We start from the raw sequence: 21,115 nt of genomic DNA, 5'->3' as shown, positions 1-21,115 counted from the left end.
ATACACAGAGGGTCCAACACCAATTTTAAAAATACATTAACGAGGTATTCCCAGCTCTTCAATTAACAATGGTGACTGATTCGTGATTCTCAAACATTCACCCAAAATTTTTAAAGAGAGAAAAAGAATTGGCTAATGCCAGCAAAATTGATTGGTCGTTTTGTTCCCCAGGTTAACAATTTGAGAGAGATTATAAATATCAGGAACCACGTCAACCTGATTCCTTGCTTTTCCATACTATTCGCTCCACCTCGTCAGCATGAGGTATGTTGGAAATCTATTGGACCATTACCTGGCATGAGGAATGGGTGCTCCCATAGCCACATCCCTAGTGAGGCGCCAGCCCCCACAAAAAGATATGGCTTCAACAAAGGAGAACCCTTAGCTTGGAAAAATAATAGTGCCAGCTGACTCAGTCAGGAATGTAACTATTCAATTTATGTGCTAAAAAAGTTTAAAAAAGTGTCAGATTAGCACAGCTCACACGCAAATTCTTAAATTCTACATTGGTCTGTAAACTCCCTGACAAGAGCTACACTAACAGGGGTTAAATACAGATATTGCTAGGTTTCCAAAGGAAAAGTTTTTAAACAGACACCGTGGCTTTGGACAAAGTATTGCTCTTCTTTAAAATGCTCAGTCATTGCTTTCAAAAAGAAGGTGTCAGAGTGGTGTATCTGAAAGCTGGAAAGCCTCAGGGTATCACATTGCTCTTAAGACCAAGACAGAGAAATTGCCATTTCAAGCCAGACAACCTGATGGTTCTAGAAGTCAGAGAAGAAATCTTGAGGGCCCAAGTGAATAATAAATGGTGCGACGCTCAGAGGCTGGCAATAGGGGCTGTCAATGAAAAAACCACCTACAGTGGAGAAAAGAGCAGAGAAGCAAAACTTTATGTTAATTTCACACAATTTGGTGAAGCCAAGAGCTTCATTTATATTTCTCTGCTCTTTCAGCTGTAAGTGGAATTTTCATTACAAAATGGAGGGGTGGGAAGGGTAAAAGGTAGGGGGACACTTAATTCATTACAGAATTTTAACAGTTGAACTTGCATGGTTATCACTTCTAACGAAAGACTGACAGCTCAATTATTTTAAGTAAAGCAGAGAAATGTAAAAGTTTGCAGCAACTGGGCAGGTTTACAACATGGTTAGTAACTTCCAACAAACAACAAAATTAAAAAAAAAAAAAAAGACTTGGTAGAAACCATTTGAAATGACTGCCATCATGTTGGAAAACAGCACAGCTCCCTTTTCTCCATCAGAGAGGGGTTAAGTTCTGAAGCAGAGTCAGCTACTTCAAAAGAATTTTCTAAAGAGAAATCTCCAGGGAGATTCCAACTTGGAATCCAAATTTGATGATCAATTTCAAATAACAATACAACCGCAGCTGAGCTGCCAATTATTAGTATTCCAAAGAAAGAGAACGACTGTAAACATATAATTAATAAAAATTGGACACTACCAGCCATGCTTTTTCTTCTCAGTGATGGCTCTGTTTCATCCATAGGTCAGCAAAACGAATCAATGAAACATGAAAACTCCTGGCTGAAATGGGCCCTTCTTGTTTATGTCTAGCTGCTAATGCATAGGATGAGAATGACAAATTACAGCTACTTCCAGCAAGTGATGAGGTTTTATTAAAGTATCACCCACCAATAATAAAGACAAAAGGTCAAGAAGAAACAATTATGTGATATACATCCGAGAATTGACATTAACATCTGTGTTGCGTTGCCCACTTCACCCTCATTTAGTGGTCCCAAAAAAATCTGACATGTTAAATTTGTCATATTTTGTGAAGCCCACTTTCACTGATGGGCACTGCTCAGTTCTACAAAGCACAATTTAATAGGCAAAAGGAAAGTTAATTCATAGTTTAAAAAAAAAAGACATTTTTAAGACAAAGTGACGAATATTGACAGGGGACCACACTGTTGCCTTCATGGGGGTGAGTACCTTAATGAAACCATTACCTTCTAGTAACATCATTGGCTTTCCAAACAAGGTGAGAATGCAAGTGGAGGTCTCCGGTCTGCACCCTTTACAGAACAGCACAATGTTACCAATTGATCAATTTCCACCAGCATAATCAGGTGTCTTAAAAATAAATGCTGACCCATGGCTGAAACCTGTCACTTTTCACAGCAGCACTCAACAAGAACTGGGACAATCGAAGAGCAAGTTTTTATGGGGACCCTGTTGCTGCTTTAGATTCTGATGTAATTGAAGAGGAAAGGAAACCCTTCAATGAATCCCAGAAAAATCAATCACTAATCTTCTATCTGCATGAAAAAAGTCAGGGAATGAACACAGTATCTTACAGAGTGAAGAAGGCCACAAGAACAAAAGAGGGTGATTGATTGATTAATTTATTTTTTAAAACTTGGAAATTCGTAAACTAAAATAATCACATTCCTCCTTCCCCATCTCTGGGTAGTGCCATCATTTTAATAAGCAATGCTACGATAACAGAATGTAACCTTTATCGTGGGGACACCCTTGTACAACCAGAGTACATAGGGTTTACAAAGTAAGTAGACTAGCTGGAACTAACAATCGCTTTTGCCTTGTTTTAGCAGTTTGCTTACAAATGAATGGGTTTCTCGGGATAAGTTATTATTAGTTTGCAATTCCTTATAATTTGATACCAAAGCATATCAAAAATAATAAGCTAAAACAATATTCAAACCCATATTTTATTGGCTTTAATTACACACTTCAATATTTACAAAGTTAAAGTTTAAATGAAAAGTCTCTATTGTTTTTTTAAAAAAAAAAATAACTACAGCCCGAATTAAAGTGCCCTGGGGCAAGTACATATCAATCAGCTAAGAATCAGTGACTGCATCAGGAACCAGGCAGTACTCTGTGTTACAACAAAGCAGTTTATTTGTGATCAGTGTTTGAGACTCTATACATCCTTCACAAATTTAATTTTACATAATCTGATACTCTCTTAAAACTTAAAACTTTGAACTGCTAGACTTATTTCCTTAGAACAGAAGGGCTGGTATAAATTATTTTCCAGAAATGAGGTACCGTTTCACAGAACTGGTTTCTCTTTTTTTGTTTGTTTTCAAGTTTTAAAGAACTAAATTTGTATTTGTTAAAATCAAAAAGTAGGAAAGATGTTCTTTACAAATAATTTTGATCAAGTATGTGTTCAAAGAAAGCAGGATAAAAAGGCTTTTTCTCTAACATTCTGAATTGTACTGTATTGGTGTTCAATAGGAATGAGCTTCTGTCATTTGCTAAAAGAATGAGTAGTGGGGAACAGGATATGTTGGGAATTTCATAACGGGTAACAGAACCATTCTCTTGGGCAAACCTACAGAGAAAAGAAACGGAGAGGACTCCAAATAAGTTTAATACTCCAATAAAAATTTCAAAAAAAAAATCTTACAGTAAATATCATTAACCTTTTCCAGATTAGTCATTCAACATGTACCATTTTGGAAGAGGCCCACAAATCTCTTATACATCTCCAATTTTGAAATTACTCTTGTATTTCAATAAATAATATTTCCTACTCAAAAGTAAGATGGCTACATAAGAAGAATGATATTCAGAAATGACATTTGAGTAAGCTGCCATGAATTCTACACATCAAAGTGATGCTATTAATATTTTAAAGTAACTCTAAAAATCCATATTAGTTCTCAGTTTGGCACATCACATATTAAAGGAGAAACAGGGATTGTCAGGATGCAAATCACAACTTTCTGGGAAGGCCTCAGTTACCTGGAAGTCGGCTCCAACAGGAGCCTCGACCAGGTGTTTAACTTCTCAATGGCTACTGCCAATATTGGCATGGCAAATCTGGAAAGATTAATTATTTTCTTAATTTGTAATTAATACGTTCTTGTGGCCTCACAAACTTCTGCATACTCATGTAGGATTTGAAATCTGCTCCTATTCCTATTCTAATATTTAACCTATGGAGAAATCACAAAGCAGCAACAGCAGGTATTTAAGAGCACCAGATGATCAGAGGGAAATTATCCCACATGCAACAGCTTTACAAAGGCCAAAAGACATATTTACCTTACAGCCAAAATAAAGCATCATTTTAGTAGGTTTGCATCACAGTAACATTTAAAAACCAAATCTTTTATGTGAAAAATGGGGGCATCAAATTTTACCAGCTTTGGAAGTCAGTTATATGGCACGTGGAAGAGAGGAGCCTTCTGAACAGAGGCTCAGAGGCCACAGGGTGAAAGTATAATGTTAAAGGAGGAAAGGGAGGACCAAGAGGGAAAAATTAAAGAGACTGAGGGGAAAACATGGATGGTAACTTAAGAGGATAGATACAAAATATTTTATAAAGGGAAAGAATAAGCTCTCACAAACCTTTATTAAAGAATCTGAAACTTACTATATGACTGAAAGACACAAACCTAAAATCCTGCCCTGGGAGGCACATGCTCTGGTCCTCGCATAAGAAACAGAGCACGTGAGTCAAATGTGCTATATTTGGGATTGGGGTGGCAGCTAACTGAAGGGCAAGAGCCAATGGCCAAGCCAAAAGGAGCTAGACAGTATGAATTCAGAAGGAAATCTGGGTGGAAAACATATATTTGAATTAGTCCCTAATTCCCAATCACCCCATATTGCTCCAACTCAGTATACGGGGAGGCCTTCGCCACACTGAGTGTGCCAGAGAAGACATGAGGAAAAGGATGTAAGTCTAGGGTTTGTAATTGCTCCAAATATTTTACCCTTGCTATTTCTCTACATCTTTCCAGATATACATTTTCTATCTTAATGGGCAAGGAAGTCAAACTATTCATTTTCTACTTATTTCTACAGTTATGAAATCATATGAAGCTTCAGTTTAGCAGTGTCTTAAGGACCCACAATTTTCATCCAAATAAAAATGGCAAACTGATGTGTGGAAAGACATGTGAAGGTCTGAGGCTCAAGTAGAGAATTCATGCTACAAATACCAATACACAGAAGGCCTTTGTCTTCTGGGTGCATGCACACCCAGCCTAGGGCTGAGTGGACAAACATCCTCGTGCATGTGTGCTCACACGCACGCACACTCACTCTCTTCTTCTCTCAATGACAAACATCCTGCAAATGGTTGATTCTTTAATGTACAGCACCTGAGTTACGGAAAATGTCTAAGGCATATCACTGACTCCAAACCTACTGCCTCCATTGCCACATAAACCTCATTCAAAAGTTATCCAAAGGGCCACTGAGGTTCATTTGCATATTTCCTTTCTTTATTGAGGGGGTAGGACAGTCCTATGATTGTATAGCATGAACTACTTCTGCAGAAGGAACTTAGGGAATACCATTGGTGAACCTCTATTATCTCCTCCCTAGGACAAATGACATCCATTTATTTCATCCCCAAAGCAAAAATGTATAGAAAAGGATGATGGCTACAAAATTTAAGTGAGCATTTTCTATTCTTGACTCAAATCACCCACAGTTTACACAATTCCAAACCAGAAACTTAAATAAAACTATATAACTGGCATGTGGCCAAGCTAGAAACTGGTATGGCCCTTCAGTAGCCTTTGAATGGAGTGTAAGTTGGCTGTAAGAAGAATTACTTAAAATACTTAATTTCAATATGGTCAAAAACAGGCAATTAGAACAAGCAATCCTTCAATCAGGCAAAGCGGAGAGAAGAGCAACTCCAACCAAACCAAGAACCACAAGGTTGTGGCATTTTCAAAGGGAATTTAAGTTGGGTCACTAGAATGATTAGGTCTGAGATTCTTCAATTCATGTGCTGAAACCCTGGATACAACTGTGCTTTGGATTTCTGTGAAAGACTGGCTAAGAGAAGAAATGAGTAAGATGGTGTACATACCATAGGCAGGGGCAGCTGTGCTGTAACCATATGGTGTTCCATAGCCTGGTGCAAAGAAGAAGGAGGCAGATCAGTCCAGGACCAAAGGGAGCCAGAACTTGCCCAATTCATAAGCCACCTGGTTGGGCACCCCAGGCCCTCAGAACTTTTTTCAGAAACTGTCCATAAGAATGATTCCCAGAGTGGTCCTAGTCTAGAAGCTCTCTGTGCCTGACTGATGCAAAAATCATAGCCTACTAGGCTCTCCTTGAACTACCACAATATCTACATCTAGAGTCTCCCTGCAGTTCCACACTCTACTGTAATTATTGACTCTGTGGTTCCCATTAGAGTGGCAAAGACCAAGTTTTACTCATCATTCTATCATCTGAACCTAGCAGAATGTACAGCATTTGTTGAACAAAAGAATGCTTAGAACTAAATTAATTTCTCAAATTTGGAAAACAGAATTTTGTAAGTCTTGTTTTTAGAAAACATCAACAAAGAAGATTGAGGCCTCAGCTGCCATTAAAGGAGGTACATGGGTCAGGTCATAGGCCCAAGGGCAAATTCTATGACTTGTTGATCAACATCTGAACAACTGGCCCCAGCACAGGGTCTCCCAGTAATCATTGGTGAACTTGAAAATAGCACCCAGTGCCTATGTTCATTATTATTAAGTTAAAACTAGTATAAAGAACACAGATTTCCTCTACCCCATGGTACTGGGAGTTGTATCCAGGAGCCTCTACCACTGAGCCATATCCCCAAACCTTTTTTTATTTTACTTTGAGGCAGGTTGTCAATAAGTTGTGTAGGCTGGCCTAGAACTTGCAATCCTTCTGCTTCAGCCTCCCAAATCCCTGGGATTACAAGCATTTGCCACTGCACCTGGCCACAAATGCTTTTGGGTCAACTGGTTCTAACACCAATTTCTTATATGTCCTCACTTAGACAAGTAATGTCTGAGTTGCCATTTTCTCATCTCTCAAATGAAAAATCTCCCAAGCTACTTTGTAGAATTGTTATAGGAATTAGAAATATCGTCTTAATAGATTAAGTCATAATTTTTAATCATTCAAGAAAAACATCTTAAAATATATGAATACAAAATTGCTTGGGTAAATCTGTAGGGGGAAAAAAGAACAAGGATATAATATCTACAAGGGCCCTACACAAATCTCTACCCAAAACAAATCTAGCTTTTTCATATTATAACTCCTTTTTCTAGAATCATTTCTGCTATTCACAATGTTTCAGCTCCTCTCAGTGACCAACTGTAACTCATTCCTGAGATCAAGATGTCGTATCAATTCCCTGGGAAGTCTCCCAGGCTCGCTGCCCACTCCTCTGCTCATCCAGTGCCGCAGCTTCCACTGATATTGCACTGTGCTTATCCCAGAATCTCTCCCTGCCTCCCTGACCTTGGGCACTAGGGATAGGTGGGCTAGGTCTGAGTCATCTTTGAATGCCCAGTTCTCAATGTCCTGTTTGGGGGGAAAAAAAAACACTCAAATGTAAGCTAAAGAGGCAAACTGCTTTTATGCACCAAATCAAAATATTTCTTGAAGGATGACAATTTTTTTTTCCATTTAGTCTATATTTAAATCATGTAGAGTTAGAGGGAATACAACTCAGTTTTAGTGCTCACTAAATTGTGTATTTTAAGAACATATAATACAGCTGAAATAAGCAGTAGGAACTGAAGATGGTAGCAGAAGCCAAAAAGAGAAATTAATGCTTTAAAGAAGGTTGTATAGCAAATCTATTCCAAGAACTGGGAGCTGTTTTTCTAAGGCTAGTTTGAAGAGTTTTACCAAAACCCTTAAAAGAAGATTAAACTGTAACTGTTTAGCTGGTCACTGATCGGATGGGCCATTGGGATTCTAATCCTGACTTCACCTTTAACTAGCAAGGTGTCTTTGTACCTATTATTTAACTTTTCTGAGCTTCAGAGTTGTATTCAATAGCTGAGTTGGTAATCAACAACCTATGACAGTCCTTGCTGCATAGACTATACTCCACAAACAGCATATTTCGCATCCATCATCTAAACTGACCTAATCTGAATCTTCTCTAGGTCATAAATGAATTTCTTTTTTAAAAGCTTCAGGATTCAGCCCTTGCAGAGAGATCAAGGTAACGGCATACAGGCCATACAGGCAAGAGAATCTGGAAGCCATCAGGTACATATAATTTCTCTCATGATGACTATACTTGACCATAGCTGCCTACCCCTCAAGCAGGAGGCAAACAGCCCAAGATCCAATAACAAAAGATGAGACCATTAAGCCCTCATGGAACACACTGTCAAAGACAAAGTTCATCTCAATAACTTGCCCATTGTTGTTTAATGAAAGTTCTGCCCTTTCTATAATGCAATGAATGGGGATAAAAATATTAAGTTTCAGTACAGAACATAAAAATGTCTTAATTTTAGAAACAAACCATAATACACTATAAGAAACTCATGCCATTTTCCATATTTTAGTGGTTGGGTTTTTTTTTTGAGTTTTGTTTTGCATGGGCGTTGCTGGGGATTGAACCCAGGGGCGCTTTACCACTGACCTACAATTGCTCAGCCCTTTTTAATATTTTGAGACATTATCTCCCAAGTTGCTTTGGGCTTTGTTAAATTACTGAAGCTGGCCTCAAACTTGCAATCCTCCTGCCTTAGCCTCCCAAGTCACTGAGATGCCTCCCAGTTCCTCTAACTAAAAAAAAAAAAAAAAAAATATCCTACAGTGGTACATGCCTGTAATCCCAGTGGCTCAGGAGGCTGAGGTAAGAGGATTGTGAGGTTAAAGCCAGCCCTAGCAATGGCAAGGTACTAAGCAACTGAGACCCTGCCTCTAAATAAAATATAAAATAGGGCTGGGAATGAGGCTCAGTGGTCGAGTGCCTCTGAGTTTAATACCCAGTACCAAAAAAAAAAAAAAAAAAAAAGACACCAAACCTAGGCAATACCTTTGAATCCTCACTCTTTAACATTCTATATATTCACTTCATCAATTTTGTTTCCTAAATACTCCTTCAGTCTCTTTACTTCTTGCCACCCATCTACTCCCCTGCATCTGCTGGGTTCCACTATCTCTTGCCTAGGAGATCCATCTACAGTAGGCTTCTAATTGGTCTTGTCATGCCCATACCTGTCCCTGCAATCTATTCTTCACACTACAGAAAGTGTAATCTTTACAAATAAAGTCTGACTTTGTCACTTCTCTCCTCATGACTTCCCACTGTACTTAGGATTCTAAAACCTTTGTCACTTCTCTCCTCATGACTTCCCACTGCACTTAGGATTCTAAAACCAAAATCCAAGCCACAGCCTATAGTATTGGGACTGAGCTCCCACTTCAACTCACACATCATTCCCCCACCTCTCCCTTTACCCACAGCTCTCCACACTCCAGACATTTTGGCCTTCTCTGCTTCTTCAAATGAACCCATTTCCCCACCACCAACACCACAAAGTCTCTGTACGTGCTATTCCCTCTGTGTGCAACACTCTTCTATTCCAGTCCTCTCTCAGTTAACACCTACTCATTCTCCAATGCTATTTTCCAGTGTCACTTCTTCAGGGACCCATGAGACTAGATCAGGGGCCTCTGTTACATGTTCTCATAGCATGATGTCCATCTTCAGTTTAAAATTGTTATTAACTTAAGTAACATGTCTCACTCTTCACACCATAAGCTGCAGGAGAGCAAAATTCACGGCTGGTATGTAAAAAAAGCAGGCACACTCTTATACATCTATGAGTGATACAACTGAATCAACTTCTAGAGGTATAATACCAAAGCCACATTATTGATAAAATTTCTTAAAAGACCAATTCTTTTCTTAGAGGAAAACACAATCTAAGAAAATTTGGAAGGACATTACTTAAAAATAATGACTAAATAAGATCTAATCTTTTAACAATTTCATCTTGATCCAAAAGTACAAGTGGCTTATTCATCAAGTGAAAACTTCCATAGTTTCAATATTGCAAAGAACTTCATTTTAACAAGATCGTTGTACATTCACTGCTAAAGTGACATATGAATTAAATGGAAATAGGGCAGCTTCACAATCTCCTGCAAGCTATGAGATAAAATGGGAATAATAATACAAACTTTGGAAATACAAGCCCCTGCAATCAAATTCTAACTCTAATGCTCAATAATAGTTTCACCTGGGACTAGCTATCTTATTTCCCCCCTTACTTTCTTTATCTGGACAGTAATTTCTACTGTGAAGGTTAAAAGTTAAGTGAAATAGGGGCTGGAGTTGTGGCTCAGTGGTAGCGCGCTTGCCTGGCATGCGTGAGACACTGGGTTCGCTTCTTAGCACCACATACAAATAAATAAAATAAAGGTCCATCGACAACTAAAAAATATTTTTTAAAAATTAAGTGAAATAATTTATATAAAAATACCTGATGTATAGTAAGCTCTGGATAAATAAGTTCCCCCTTTTCCCCCTCTCTGTAATTTTTTTGTCTCCGGTGATATACTAAGTTTAACAAATGCTACTGATGCCAGGCTTCACCCCAATTAAGAAGACTCCTGTTTTTTCTCTCTCAGTATAACTAACCTGATCTCTATGCCCCCATAGAATATTCCTGCTCAGGTGTTCAAATACCTCAATCTGTGGAACATCTTTCAGATTCCTCATTTTCAAAATATGTTCCCTTGACCTAGGTGCAATATTGCTTATTTGTCTCTCCCTCTGGGAAGGCTCTAATTACTCAGCAGATTCTAGGAAAAAAAACATGAAATTCTGTAGGTCCTCTTCAAGTTGTATACACTTATCTCACACCTGTGATGTTATTTCCAGAGATCCTATACAACCATGGAAAATGAAAATGCTATTCTTCAGATCTGAGTTCCAAAGAGGCAGCCGTCTCTTGCAGTTAGTACTAACCTGGAGCTATGTAGCCAGGAGCAGCTGTAGCCCCAACAAAAGCTCCCCTTGTCAGAGTTCCTCTTCCTCTGCCCCGAACCGCCTGGACTGCTGCAGACACAGCTGTATTCACGACACCCTTTGCCTATAAAAAGGACATTTTCATCAATGACAGGAAGAAGAGCCATCAGCCTCTCATCTCTTTGATGCACAGCCACGATAAGAAACTATGGGCTAATCAGGTGAGACAATCAGTCATCTGTAACAAGGATCTTTGATGTGTCACAGGCAAATCGGAAATGATACCTACCTTACAGAACTGTTCTGAAGAATATGCTGGGCACATAAAAGGATACAAATAACTTCTTTTCACAAGGGTTACCCAGAAAAAGGTTATACACACAAATTTCAATAGTGAAATCACATCCAAAGTCATTTTAGGCTCGACAAAAGTCATTACAGACAATTGATACCTAGGTTGGAAAGCACTGAATTTTCTGCCTAGAGGCAGAAAACATTCCAGCAACAAACTACCCAGCATTAGGTGCAAACCTAAGTGATAAAAATAGAACAGACCAAGACAGAAAGACCAAAGATGTGAACACCAGTTCCTCATTTGTGACCTTAGGAAGATCATGGATTTTCTATGAGCCTATTGTTCTGCTGTTGGTATGTTTCTATCAATCATTAATAAATACCACCACCAGTCCTCTTCTTGCTCTAAACTGGTGAATTCACATCATATCTCCCTCTCTCCTTCTCTCTCTCTCTGGCAGTACCCCCACTGTAAAATGAGGATAATGATATCCACTTCATTTTCCTTAAAGTAGAAACAGTAACTGAGAGTACAGACATGAAAACAAATTAAAAATTAAAACTGGTAAATCAAGGAGCAAGAGTACAGAAGACTACTAAAACACCCCTTTCCCAAAGAGAAAATTTAGAAAAATCAAAGAGAATTTTAATTTAAATATCATAGTTATTTTTAGTGCAAAAATGCAATAAAACTCAAGCTTGAAACCACTAAGATTCCTTAAAGAAATAAGGTACATAGAAAGTGGTGCACAGCTTCAAAGCACACTGTCTGATAAAGTCAACAAGAGCCTTGAAAGAAGACAGAATCAGAGGATACACACGTTCATCTCACATGGAAAAATCATCATCCCTTTGTCCTCCTAAAATAGCTGCTACCTCTGACATGACTAGCCAGAAGATACTTCCAAGGTCAAATATATCATGCACGGGGACAGTCGTTTTCCTCTTTGCTTGAAATAAACCAACCCACACATCCAAAATAGACTGCTTCTTGACTGTCAAACACATTGAACACATGAGTTTTACAGTTTCTAGTACGAAAAATTTCTAAAACTGAGTGAACTTCATACAGACTTAAAAAAAATAATAATACAGCTTAGTTGAAAATAGTTAGGAACCAACAATCTGACAGCAGCAAGTGTTTCCACCCAGGTTGAACTCCTGATATGAGCAACAAGCTTCACTATCTAATAAATACTTGACCCTATACTAGGCTTTTTAAATTTTTTTAATATCTTTATTTTTTTTTTTTTATGTGGTTCTGAGGATCGAACTCAGTGCTGTGAGACAAGTGCTCTAACACTGAGCCCCAACCCCAACACTGCTTGGCTTTGTAAAGCACTAAAATTAACTGACCACATCCAAGATGTAACCCATGGGGAAAAACAAAACAAAGCAATGTAACAATGATTTTTGTGCTTAATCTAGAACATAATTTGTCCTATAGTTACTATAAGATTTTAGGAAAAGAAAATATTATTTTCTACATATGTGACACCATAATTTAACAGCTCTATTTTTATTATTATTTGGGGGTAGGATTGAACTCAAGGACACTCAACCACTGAGCTGCATCTCCATCCCTATTTTATATTTTATTTAGAGACAGGGTCTCACTGAGATGCTTAGTGCCTCACCATTGCTGAGGCTGGCTTTGAACTTTGGATCCTTCTGCCTCAGCCTCCCGCCTCAGCCTCCCAAGCCACTGGGATTACAGGTGTGTGTGCCAATATGCCCAGGTCTATTTTTATTTAATCTTAGTAAAAGTTAATTTTCTGTTTATATTTTAAATCCTAGAGTTTAATCAATGTTTATTACAGCTGATATGCGAAGTTTAAGTAAATATAAAACAAATATCTAGATGGATATCACATGCAATAGAAACACCCACAGCCTTTCAACAGAGACCACCCAGTTTGAAAGGGAACCTCTATCATCAATTAGCTGTATGACTGCATGCAAATTTCTTAGCTTCCTCTTCTGTAAATGAGATAAATTATACCCTCCTACAATGGACTTAGCAAATGGATAAAAGGGCCTAAATATAATTTTTTTTTTTAGTTATAGTTAAACACAATATTTATTTATTTTGATGTGGTGTTGAGGATTGAACCCAAGGCCTCGCATGTGCTAGGCCAGCACTCTACCACTGAGCCACAATCCCAGCCCCATAAAAGGCCTAAATATAATTTTTAACATACAAGTTTAAATAGCTAAGTTCCTTCTATTAATCTAAGCATGTTTAATGTCTCTATCACATAGTACATTCAGATATTATTATTACACTAGCACTCTCCATATATCAGAGAATGTGTCTTATATTGACTTATGTATCCCTTTTCCCCTCACAATCACACATAAGGTACATGTCCAGAAACACACACACACAGGAGGACGTACTGGAGATTGTACATAGGGGTGCTTTTACCACTACGGCATCTCTAGCTCTTTTTATTTTTTTATTTAGAGACACTATCTCACTAAGTTGCTAAGGCTGGCCTTGAACTTGCAATATCCCTGTCTCAGACTTCCAAGTCACTAAGATTATAAGCATGCACCATTATACCCCACTTAGAAAACATTTTTTAAATGAAGGGATGGAAGAATTTCATATGCAAAAAAACATGTAAGGAGGAAGTTATCTTTTCCAAATACCCTGAGAAGATCCTGGGTCTTTAGTAACACTGACATTCCTAGCCAGTAATTTATACAAGCAACACAGTGTCATCTTTTTGTGCTGCCCACAGAAGGAAACCCCAGGTAAACAATGTCAAAATACACAGTAGAAAGAAAATGGAAGAGGAGATGAAAAGTTACAAGAAAAGTGTGAATCCTAAGCAGTTTGTCAGCCTCCTGAGCTAGACCAATGCTCACACCTACCAAAAGTCCAAATCACCTCAACATTTCACCTCATCAAGAATGACCCCAATCCTTCAAATATTGCTATCTGCCTCTCTGACAGCTATACAATGTGCCTTAAAAAAAAAAAACAGAACAGGGAACAACTGGTCTTGATATATATTATTCATGAGCTAGCCCCTCAAAAAAGTTGCCAAATAAATGATAAAGAAACAATTTCAGAAAAAGGTAAAGGAGCAAGTGTACAGGAAATTTCTTACAATATTTTTCAAAAGTTTTGTAAAGATTTAGCTAAACTCATACCTGAGGAATGATCTTCTTTTTCTTATTATTTGCTGCATTGGGTCCAGAAAACAGCTTCTCCAGGGCAGCTAAGGCTGCACTTGCCTTGGCCACTTTCTTATTTGGACCTGCACCTCTGAATTTCTGTCCATCTACTTCTACCTGAAATCAAGAATTCCACTTTGCAATTATCCCATGCAATTCCTCTATGTAGCTTTTATTTAAACTCATACCATGGAAAACAACAGAAATCAGATAGTACCAAAAGAACAGATTGAGTCTAACAATTTTTTTAATATGTACGTTCAGGATATCCTAGGTCTGTCAGAAGAAAAATAAGACTGCACATTATCTAGAAACACACCTCCATTACAAAGCGCTTGTCATGGCTTCCACCAGTTTCTGAGATGAGTTCATACTTGAGACCTCTTCTTTTTTCATTGAGCTCCATTACAGGATTTTTGCCACTTGCTGTGAGGATAGGGCCCTGAGTTCTTACCTAAAAAAGAAAGAGAATCTGGAAGTTCAAATAAGATTTTAAACTATTAAATTCTTTTTTTAATTATTTATTTGTTCTTTTTAGTATATGTGACAGAAGAAGGTACTTTGACATTTCAAACATACATGGAGTATAACTTCCCATTTTTTGTGGATGTTCATGATGTGGAGTTATACTGGTTATATATAAATTTCTTATTAATATGATTATGCTAAAAAGAAAATTCAAAAATTCAACTTTAAAACATTTAGGGTCTAGGATGAGTCACTTAAATATAGTTATGGCAAAATATCAAAGGTGTGGAAATCTACAAGCAATAAATGCTGCTGTCAGCCTGCCTTTGAAGCAAGTCTATCCCAACAGAAGAGTACTCAAACCCAATAAAATTTAGCCTTGTCACTCATGACCATGACAATGCTAAGTGACTAAAAAGGAGAATAGAACAACTGGGATTTATATGACACCACATTTATATTTTCACCTTTTGGGTTAGGAAGAAATAACTCAAATTGGGATGTGAAAGGAAAATATTACTATGAACCTTTCAATCGCTAAACATATTGAAGAGCACCTATAGGAAAAACCAGTAGACTATAGACTATGAATTGTGAAATATTAAAATAACAATATTGGCATCATTCTCTGTCCTATAGGAGCTACAGTATACTGGAAAGGACAGAGCTAATCACTATAAAACAATGTATGTTAGAGAACAGATGCATGCTGTGGAAACACAGAAGGGATCACTTTCTAGAGCAATCAGGAAAGTTTTCTTGGAAGTAACACATGACCTTAAAAGGTTAAGTACCAGACTATCCTCAGGAAAAATCAAGGAGAAAGGGCATTCTGGATGGGAGAAACAGCAATATAAAGGCCCAAGAGAGGCAAAGAACATTTGTTTGGAGAAAGATGGAAAGTTAGGCAACATATGGCAGCAAAGAGAAGAAGTTAGTGTACTAGGACCTGATTAGAAATACCCTGGAAGGGACCAAATCACATAGGACTTTGAATGCCAGAAAATGAGCCTTGACTTTATAATGGACAATCTGGTGGCCAGTGAAAGAGTTTAACCTGGCAACTGACACAAGGAGAGTTGTATTGTAGGGAAATCACTCCAGCAATGGTACAAAGAATTGGCTTGAAGAAGGATGTGATTATAAATTGGGGGAAGGGGGCGGGATTTCACTTAAGTATGTGAAGGTTTAAATGAAGAGAAAGACTGCACCAAAACAACAACAAAAACAACAAAAAAAGAAAAAAGAAAAACGCTGGGAGTATAATTTTGAGAAAAGAAAGACCTGACAGACTGAGTACTCTTTGAGGTCAGAGATCATGTCTGTAATTCCTCTACAGAAATTTCTCAAGACATACTGAACAAACAAAATGAATGCCCAAAAATGAGATGATGCATATAAACCTAATGAATATCAAGAGTTTCTTAATAATATACTCTGTTGATTAAGTAGTTGCTACTATAGAAGTGAAACAATGGACAATATTTCACTTCTATAGCAGCAACTACTTAGAAAATTGGGTCTTTTGCAATAAACATCCATTCATGATCAGTTTTCATAATTTACATTTTGAAATTTTCATGGCCAATTTCCAGTCTCCATCTTTTAAAGATAATAATGAGTAATTTTAAAAACTAGACCTATATAAGCATTCTCTGCTTCCCAAACCTAAAATAACTTTTATAAAAATGAGTCCAGACAAAAAAAGTATTTGAATTTTATGGCTAGAGGTGTAGCTCGGTGGCAGAGTAAATGCTTAGCATGTGTAAGGTCCTGCATTCACACACATGAAAAAAAATCTGTGTTAATCAGTAGTAATCAGTTCCTAAAGGAAGAAATTAAAAAATAAGGATTTTTGTTCCCTGCCATTACCACATTACAGAGAAACAAAGTATAGATGGAGCAGCTACCAAAACGTCCATACACTTATATGGCTGCTCTTAATGCAGCTCACCTAGCTCTCCCTTCCTAATTATCTTTGTACTTAATGGTCTGAATCATGTAATTTACAAGGCATTTCTTCTTTTTGATTTATATGACAGTGCCAGCAAAATAACACCTCACCCTGTGCTTTCCACAGCCAGGAGCCACTTTTGTTCTCATGGAGAGTCCAGTGTGACTTTCTCAGGCTTCAGCCCCATCAGTCCTCTCCACACTGGCCCACTTGGCACTTTCAAACATGTACTTTCAACTCTAGGTCTTTACATCTCCTCTTCCTTCAGTCCAGAATTCCTCTTTCCACCTTTCCCCACATGGCAAAATTTACCATCTATGACCTTGCTCATGTTGTCCTACCTCTGATTTTACATAACTGTGTAAGTGTATGTGACAGTCACATAACCACTTCCTTGAGATTTCACCTTATATATTCATTTTGCAATTACAGTACTTTCACAATATTGTATTATCAGTTGTTATTAACATGTCTTTTTGCCTTTCTAGACTGGGAACATCTTCAGCTTCTGGAAACAAGATCCTGCAGCACCGGCCCATACTAAAAGGGGTTTATGGACTAAAATAATTAGTATATTAAATGACAAAGTATGTTGGCACAGAGTTCTATTTAAGCCTTTTTGTTTGTTTGTTTGGGGGGGGGGGGTTGTTCTTACAAATGACAAAGTTTAAAAAAAAAAATTAAATGCAAGCTCTGTTACTCCAAAGCCAATTTCCTTGACAGAGAATCCAGTAAATGAGGGTTCCATGAATCCCTCAATGTGCTGTGTATGCTCAGTACTTAAATTTTGTCCCCATTCTATTATCTGTGGTGATAAGCTCATATGTCAGGACTTCCTCAGATTCTAAGGTACATTCTGAGTCGGGCTAGGCCCTCCTTCAGGGTTGTATCAACTAAATGACGACCCAAAATGCCCCACAAACACACACAGCTTAGCACACGCCAAATAATCCCAAATTTCCTCCATTAGATCCATTTTCTGGCCTTCAGTTAGTACTGAGACTCTTGATATGTTACAATTATGAAATACCAGAAGCACCTTCCATGGCCAACAACAGGGAAATGCTAATTAAATTATGGTATATTCATTTGTTATGCTGACAAATATTTTTAGAAAAAAAAGTCAAGACTTAAAACTGCATGAAAATGTGACTATCTTCATTAAAATATTCATGAAATACATCTGGGTTGAAATAAACCAAAATATTAATAATATCCACTACTAGGATACAAAGTTAATAATATCTGCCACTAGGATTTTTTTATTTATTCTTTTCCACATCTTTTAAATTTTCTACAATGCACCATATTACTTTTTTTTTTTTTAAAGGAAAAAAAACACGTAACTATACCTCTAAGGTACTGGAGGTTTCAGTTGTAGAATTTCCAGTATTATTGCTTGAGTTTGAAGACACTGTTTCATTTTTGCTTTCACTGTCTGATTTTTCATCGGAACTCATACATTCAATATCTGCATCAAAGCCTGTTGGATATCCCATGGCCTGTAATACCTGTGCAAATTACATTAAGGTACAGTTTTATTTAGATACCAGAGATCACAGAGAATAGATGTAACATTGAGAAAAAAATTTCAAATTCATAACATTTTGATTCATAAAATACCTTTGAGGAAGAGCAAGATTGTGCTAAATCTGTAAATCTTTGGTTAAATAAGGTACACTTATCAGGGTAAATTTCCTCAGAGTAATTAGGTTTAAATAAAAAATTATAGAAATGCAAACCTGAGGTTGTTCCTAGTTCATTTAATTTGAATGTGAGAGGTACAGAAAATAAAGAGCACAAGCAGGCTCAATCAATGAGATGAGAAATAAAGTAAAACAGTACCTTGTCAAGTATACTGAACTAGAAAAGACCAAAGAGTCTAATCCTGTATTTCTCTTCTACTCCTTAATTTTCCAATCTGCAAACCAGGAAGACTGGATTGCTGGCCTCTAAATTCTATGACTCGGGCTAGGTGTGTAGCTCATTGGTAGATCACAAGCCTAGCATATGCAAGGCCTTCAGTTTTGAGCCCCAGAATCACAAAAAAACAAAGAATAAATTCTGTGACTCAATTCCATGAAGGGAAACTGGCCCAAAAACAGAATCAAGATATTTTTTACCTTTCAACACCTTTGTGTGTTAATTACAAAATAGTATCTAAAGCTTTAGTTACTTTATGGTAGCTTGATGAAAAATCTGGAAATGGCAAATATCTGATGATAAAGAAATATTTGAACAAATAACAGAATATCCATATCATGTCAATCAAAACAGCCATTAAGGGGCTGGAGCTGGGGCTGGCATGTGTGAGGCCCTGGGTTCGATTCTCAGCACAACATACAAAAAAAATAAATAAATAAAGGTCCATCAATAACTAATAATTAAAAAAAACAGCCATTAAAAACTACTTATGGGGGCTGGGGATGTGGCTCAAGTGGTAGCACGCTCGCCTGGCATGCGTGCGGCCCGGGTTCGATTCTCAGCACCACATACAAACAAAGATGTTGTGTCCGCCAATAACTAAAAAATAAATATTAAAATTCTCTCTCTTTCTCTCTCTCCCTCTCTCACTCTCTCTTTTAAAAAAAAACTACTTATGAAGATTTCATAAACAAGAAAACACTAAAGTTAATGGAAATATTAGAGGAAAAAATTATATACATAATTATATAAATACTGTGAGCCCAACTTGAAAAAACAAATAAGACAGGGAAGGGATGGAAATAAACCTACACATAAAAATACTCACCTCTGCCTCAAAAAATGCAACTGACATATTTTTATTTACTTTTTTTCTGTATTTTCCATACTTCATATAATCAATGTATACTATTTTACACAAAATAATAATAATTTTATGATTCAGAGGTAACAAAAGTTTCTGTTATTGGTATGAAAATCTTAAAGATACCATTCATTTACTCCAGGAAAATAAGCATATTATTTGGAACATTAAATAACAAAACATTGTTAAGGAAAAGAAGTACAGTACCTTCACTGCTACGTGAAGTTTTGCTGTTTTCTTGGATGGTCCTGAGGCTTCATATGTTGTGCCATCCACATCTACAGACATTGTGAAGACTGGGGCGTGGACAGGGCCAGACTGAGACAAGAGCTTATACTGAAGCCCAGGCCTGATCTGATTTAGCCTCATTAGTGCATTCATAAGGTCTATTGCTTTACTATCCAAAACTATTAAAGAAAAAAAATGAGAAATTAACTACAAAGACATTTTGTCTTAAGGTAAGCATTTGTAATTATTATAAGTTTAGTAATTATTTAGCATTAGTAGTTATTATAAGTTTACCATTTTTTTAAACTGAGAATTTCAAAACACAAATTTACATCACCTCGTAAATAGTTCTAAAATGAATTATTATGCTAACATCACTATAAAACTAACATGCATTAGTACATACATTAATTTCCACATGTGTTATTAATGTGTGTCTTAAGCAATAAAGCTTGGAAACTTGTGAAAGTTGTTTGATGATCAATTTCCCAGTGAAGAGCTTTCCATTTTGGGGGAATACTGGGGATTGAGCCCAGGGATTCTTGTATGATATGCAAGCACTCTAACACTAAGCTACATTCCCAGCCATGTCTCTAATATTTATTTCTGAAACAAGGTCTCAGTCATCCACCCAAGCTGGTCTTGAACTTACTATCCTCTGCCTCAGCCTCCCAAGTAGCTGGGACTAGGAGTACCCCACTTGAGATCTTATTCTTAAAACTAATCAAATCAATCAAATTCTTTTTATTCCCAGTGTTGGGGATTGAAACCAGCAACTTAATCTTGCTAAGGAAGCACTATCACTGAGTTGGCACCCCTAGCCAAAATCCTTCCACTTTTTATTTTCCCTTTCTGAGGCTGTAAACTCTCTCTAGTTCACATCAATAAGGATAAAGAGTTTACACACTTTTCCTTAGGTTTCGTTTCATCTTCTTATTAGGATCTTTATCATCTCCTAATCCATCTTCAAATGGCCTCTTTAGAGCTGAAGACCCAGCACCTAAAAAATATCATGAGAATTTCACTATCAGTTGAAACAATGATCTTATTTATTCTAATATGTTCAGGTAGGAAAACATCAGAAATTACAAAGATCACACATATTTTTCACTGACCAATTAATCTATCATATTTATAATCTAGAAGAACAAAATGTTTAAAAGCCAGTCTTCTTAACACAATTTAATATTATCACTTTTTACAAATATTTATTTTCCAATTTATTCATTATACACATATAAATACCTATGCATATGATATATGCTCTGATCTCCACACAGTGGTGCTAAGAACTGAGTATGTGGCAAGTAATCAGGTCATAAGGGCAGAGCACTCATGAAAGGGACTAATACACTTAATAAAAGAGGCCTGAGTTTGTCCCTTCCACAATATGAGAATACATAGCAGGTGCCATCTGTTAGGAATAGGCCCTCACCAGACACCAAATCTGCATGAATGTTGATCCTGGAATTCCAGCC

At 37.1% G+C, this 21,115-nt stretch overlaps 1 protein-coding gene across 8 annotated transcripts in view; it reads right to left on the bottom strand.

Annotated features, from left to right (window-relative positions):
• Positions 1 to 21,115, bottom strand: part of STRBP (spermatid perinuclear RNA binding protein) — an 87,378-nt gene that overhangs the window by 32,940 nt on the left and 33,323 nt on the right. For 4 of the 8 annotated variants that reach the window (XR_014019567.1, XR_014019568.1, XR_014019569.1 and 1 more), the window contains exons 10-16: positions 20,545 to 20,637; positions 19,617 to 19,816; positions 17,974 to 18,132; positions 14,519 to 14,653; positions 14,176 to 14,316; positions 10,720 to 10,843; positions 5,833 to 5,877 (exon numbers count right to left, since the gene is read on the bottom strand). Coding sequence is in view for 5 of the 8 variants with exons in the window: in XM_081273356.1 (XP_081129482.1) it covers positions 5,833 to 5,877; positions 10,720 to 10,843; positions 14,176 to 14,316; positions 14,519 to 14,653; positions 17,974 to 18,132; positions 19,617 to 19,816; positions 20,545 to 20,637 (897 nt within the window). In the remaining 3 variants the exon portion in view is untranslated. Of the gene's footprint in view, positions 1 to 2; positions 860 to 2,869; positions 3,331 to 4,479; positions 5,111 to 5,832; positions 5,878 to 10,719; positions 10,844 to 14,175; positions 14,317 to 14,518; positions 14,654 to 17,973; positions 18,133 to 19,616; positions 19,817 to 20,544; positions 20,638 to 21,115 lie in introns of those variants that run through there. The other 4 variants (XM_081273353.1, XM_081273357.1, XM_081273354.1 and 1 more) reach the window with 3 other exon arrangements.

Source organism: Spermophilus citellus (assembly GCF_964194105.1).
Source record: "Spermophilus citellus genome assembly, chromosome: 2".
NCBI classification, from domain to species: domain Eukaryota; kingdom Metazoa; phylum Chordata; class Mammalia; order Rodentia; family Sciuridae; genus Spermophilus; species Spermophilus citellus.
The sequence above is the reverse complement of the archived record's forward strand: the minus strand, read 5'-3'. Positions and strand labels throughout refer to the sequence as shown.